General features: G+C 41.4%; 1 protein-coding gene across 1 annotated transcript in view; it reads left to right on the top strand.

Annotated features, from left to right (window-relative positions):
- Positions 1 to 4380, top strand: part of RHCE (Rh blood group CcEe antigens) — a 27785-nt gene extending 23405 nt beyond the window's left edge. The window contains exons 7-10 of the mRNA XM_019512443.1: positions 139 to 269; positions 1162 to 1241; positions 3011 to 3084; positions 4271 to 4380. Coding sequence (XP_019367988.1) covers positions 139 to 269; positions 1162 to 1241; positions 3011 to 3084; positions 4271 to 4297 — 312 coding nt within the window. The 3' untranslated portion in view covers positions 4298 to 4380. The remainder of the gene's footprint in view (positions 1 to 138; positions 270 to 1161; positions 1242 to 3010; positions 3085 to 4270) is intronic.
- Positions 4381 to 4970: the final 590 nt, after the last annotated feature.

The following is a 4970-nucleotide window of genomic DNA, read 5'->3' as shown; positions in this document are numbered from 1 at the left end:
CTGTCCCTAGAAGAGCTCAGAGTCCCATGAGAGAGAGCTGGGAGATGTATCTTCTGTTTCTAGATCTGGGACTGAATACCTCTTCAGCTTTGTAACTTTTTGCTTCTGTGTGTTTATTAAACACTTTTCCCATTTCAGATGTGTTTGAATTCGGTAGTCAAGATGCACGACATCTGTGGCATTCATTGCATGTTTGGGATGCCTGGATTGCTGGGAGCAATAGCCTATGTCATCCTCTTCGTAATATACAACTGGAACAACTTGCCAGTGTAAGTAGAGCCTTTTGATTCAATATTGTGGGTAGCTCATCTGTAATATATTGTGCCTCAGATTGGAATTCCAAGCCCTGTAAAACATGCAGAAAGCTTTGGATTGGCCTCATAGATTAATCCTTTGGTACTAACATGTCCAGTACTAACATGGACCAATTCAAAGGCCATTTAATTCAAAGGAAATAGTCTCCTTGATTTCAATGAGCTTTGAATCAGGTCCTCAGAATTAAGTTTTGTTTCTGGATCATTAAGTGGGAAATCAGTGAGTGACTTTGGGATGCAGTAGTGTGAAAAGGAAGACAGGAGAACTAAGGTGAAGGTGCAAGGGAGACTGAATTGGGACCTGAAAGGTGAGCATGAGTGAACCTTTGAGGCCCAGCAGCACGAGGGAGGGAAGGGCTTCAGAGTCCCAGAAGGCTTTTTTGTTGTCATCCTGCAGTGCGATTCTTGCAGATGAACCCTTATTCCTGCGTGGAATCCCACTGACTTCACTAGGGCTCTGCCTGAGTGGATCATATTGCAGTACTGGGGCATTAGATGGGTCACATTCTTCCTCCAGGTATACACATCCAGTTCCTATTTAATAGACTAGGCATGGCAAGAATGCATCTAAGAGCAAAATTTGGCCCTAGAATTGTCTTAGTCTTTGGGCCTGACATCAGTTGCTGACATTTTCAAATGCAGCCATTGCATAATTTAATTATTAAAAATCCATTTGGAATTATGTGATTTTTAGCCTGTTAAAAATTTTGCACCAAGACATAGATTGATGCAACATCATAATCTTTATAGGTAACTCAGCATCTGTGAGTGGGAAAAGTCCAAGGTATATTTTTCCCTGGAGTAACCTGCAGTTCTGCACTTAAGTGTCTTTGCTTTTCATTTCCAGTAAGGGTTATCCAGCCTTGATTGAAGTGGGTTCTCTGAGTATCACTATCCTTGTGGCCGTGATAGTGGGCTTTATTACAGGTTAGTATGGGAAGCTGTTTCAGTGGCACCTTTCCTAACTTTCACAGGTGCTGGGTGATCCAGGTACCTCTGCTGTCATAGCAGTGTTGCCCAACCTATTGCATCTCATACGGTGGTAACTGGGGCACTGCTATATAGAGAGAGTTCACTTGCTACTGTAAGAAAAGCTGTGACAAGGTCTGTTCTGTTGTGACTTTGGACCAGGGACACATTCAACGAGGCCAAAGAGGTAGCAGCGTTCTTATTCTTGCCAATGTTATTTTTAAAGGGTGCTTCAGCAGCCCCCTTTGGTTTCAGGAACAAGAGGAAGTAGGAGGAAATATCTTTATATGTAGAATATGACATTAGTAACAGAAGAGAGATAGCAAGACTTTTTTTTTCCATGCTGAGCCACATCTGTGGCTTGTGTAAATCAGCAGTGCTTAACTGAAGATGGTAGATGATTTGTGGCAGTTGAAGATTTGGCGCCCATCTTCGTTCTTGAGATCAAAGATCATGGGTCTCCAGTGTGGCTCTTTGGTTATGTTACGGTAGTTGCAGTATTTTCCATCACAGTTTAGCCTTGTTTTAGAGCAAGAAAAACAGCATGTGAGAATTGCTCTGAAATACTGTACTCTAAGATAAATATGCCAGGCTGTAATTAATCTATAACCTCTATGCTAGTTCAAATGTAATTTAGAGGTTGAGGCTAATTCAGTAGATTTTTAAGTATCTACTTCATCTGACTGAAACACATGGGAAATATAAACACGGCAGAACTAAACAAACAGTATATGTTAATCCAATCACTTTTAATAAGCAGGGTATTTATTTACACCTGAAATCCCAATTTAAGAGTGCTGATAAGCCAGCGTGTTTCCTGGTAAATACCTGGTCTCTTTCTTTAACACATGGGTGTCAACTCTTGATAATCAAGCAGACTGTTAGGCCCATGCAGAGGTCTGCTGGAGCTAAAGGGACTTGGCATCAGTCCAGGGGCTGAAAAACATGAATCCACTTTCCTGCTTGCTTTTACCTTGTGCCACTGACTATATCCGCAGAATGGAGAAAGGATCTATGTAATCCTAAAGAGAGAAAATAAAGAGACCGCCCTTCTAGAAGTGCTGACTTCTCCCCAAATGATGCCAAACTTTGGAGCTATCTGTTGGCTGAGCCAGGATGCTGTGTGATGGCTGTCCGATGAAACCTGGTTTGTAGGGAATGCAGCTTTACTTCTATGTGCCCAAGTAATCAGATGAATGGCAAAAAAATATTCTGGACCACATTTTTATAAGTAATTTGTAAAGGACTGGGAAACTTTTCTAGAGGGTCCAGCCCGGGTCTAGATTTTGGAACCAGGTATTTCATGTGTACAAAATTAAATCTAGACATTGACCTTTTCTTATTTTAGGAGGTGACCTCTAAGGTTTAGTTAGGCCCATTATGCAGCTTAGATAGCAAAGTTGATCTCTTATTTACAACTGCTCTGTTTGTTTGGACGGATACTTTCAATAGTAACTGTACAAGAGTTTAAACTTGGGTGTTAATCCAAATAGTTCCTTTCCAAAAACGTTATTCATCTGAGATCTAATTCACTTCTCCAGAAATGAAAGAATGCCCCATGGGAAAGATGAGGAAGGGTAGTTTTGATTCTGAGTTGTATTTTGTTCTCTTACATTTCAATACATGTGGCTAACAAATGTGCTGCTACAAACAAGTGCAGGACCAACAGAACAAACAGCCTTGAATATCAGATCCATGTGTTTTTGCTGTTTATTGTCTTAACCCAGGTATCCTTTTAAAGCTGAATATATGCAAGTCACCACCTGTATCAAAGTACTTTGATGACCAGGTATACTGGGAGGTAAGTGTCAGTGAACCGTTACTTTCCTCTTTATTTATATAGATCAAGCTAGCAAGGACTAGTATTGTGCAGCTCTGACTTCAGTAAGGAGCTTTAATTATTAAAATAATACAGAGCATAATTCTTGTTCTTTTATAGCTTTTAATGTTCTAGGTAGACGAATCAATTGAAGATGGGTCACTGAAGTTTGTGTGTGTGACTAAGTAGAACTAAAAAGGGCCTTTGGAGTTGTAGTACATCATTCTTAATTGCACTGGGCATTGAGGCACAAAGTTAGGCACCTTGTACAAACAGAGTGGGATTTGCAGAAGCCAGCAGGCTGAGTGGTGAACTATCTAGACTGGCCTGCATAGCGCCACAGGATTAGATCCTACTCCTCAAAAACTGTAAGCTGTCCAACTCCAGGCTAAATGGAAGCACTTGCCTCGGGGATTTCCATCTGTGAGCGTTCTCCTGAAGCTTAGTGCTTAAACCCAGTCAGCCTTTCTTCTGGAAAAAACCTCAGACTTACTCCAGAATACCCAGTGGCATTGTGTTTAGGGCGCTCACCTGGGCAGCAGGAAACTGCAGTTGTTAAATCAGGTAGGAGGAAAAACCTCAGCCATGAGTCTCCCCTGCCCAAGTGAGTCTCTGGTCACTGGGCTATTGGTTACACTGGAACACGGTTATTTCAGGCTGTTTTTCTGCAGGTTAGGCATAGTCTACCAGGCTGGGCACTGCAGGTAAGCTGATGGGTTATGTCTTTCTTCAGAACTCCGTTGAGTCTTGGCATGAGCTAGGAAACAGCTGCTTGGCAGTTTCAGGACTTGGGCAACTCTGTGCACACTCATTGGAAGAGAGTTAGGTGTCTATAGGGACACAGGCTGAGGGCATGGGGGAAGAGTTGTAATACAAATAGTGTCTAAATGAGGGACTTGGGCACCAAAGTGGGGGCATTTAGTTGCCTATATGCATTTAGGCATTGAATAAGGAAAGCTTTTAGGCATGTACTTAAAGCTGATTTTATTCATGCCTAAGTGCTGTCCTGAATCTGAGTCAGAAAGAAAAGCAGGGTAGAATAAAGTTTCCAAACTGTCTCTTTTTAGCTTTTATGTGCTTTTTTTTCCCCTTCCTGTTTTTTTTTGGTGGGGGGAGGACTTTGTATGCAGAAACAGTTCTGAGAGAGAACTGCTTTGTTCATTTACAGTTTCCCCACTTGGCTGATGGATTTTGAACAGAGGGACCCAAATTACATTAAGGTTAAACCAAGATGAGGAAGCTTCCTGTTCTCCACAACAGAAAACTAATGAACATGTGAAAAGGAAGGAAGTCAAGTAGCATTCCCGTTCTTCAAAAAAGTAGACAGTATTTTAATAAGCTGTTTTTATTCAATTATATTGTATATGAAATTACACATCAAATAGTTTATCCTTTCTGCTTTGGTGAATCTTGCTTTCATTATTTTCTGTAGTAAGATCTGTGCAAAGATTTGTTGCACCCATTTAGCTTTGATTTGTTATAACTTAAGATGCATGTAGATTTTAACGAGGGAAAATGGTTTTTGATTCCAGACTTGGGAAGCTGTAATACAGGGGTGGCCAACATGTGACTCTGGAGCCACATGTGGCTCTTCAGAAGTGAATATGCATTTTCTTGAAACTTTGCACAAGCACACTTGGTCACAGTGTGGTTGTGCAAAGATTCAAGGAGTCGCATATTAACTTCTGAAGAGCTGCATGTGACTCTGGGCCACAGGTTGGCTACCCCTGCTGTAATATAATTATGCAGCTGAAGGGCTTAACTCTGTAGGTGTTGAGCACTTTGGTCCTGATTCAGCAATTCAGATATGGTGGTGCCTGTTATTAAGCAAAAGTAATCCAGCTGAGATCCATAGCAAGCACCTGGTT

The sequence above is a fragment of the Gavialis gangeticus genome, unplaced genomic scaffold, assembly GCF_001723915.1.
Source record: "Gavialis gangeticus isolate Ggan-Ray unplaced genomic scaffold, GavGan_comp1, whole genome shotgun sequence".
Taxonomy (NCBI): domain Eukaryota; kingdom Metazoa; phylum Chordata; order Crocodylia; family Gavialidae; genus Gavialis; species Gavialis gangeticus.
This window is presented reverse-complemented; position numbering and strand designations above follow the sequence as displayed.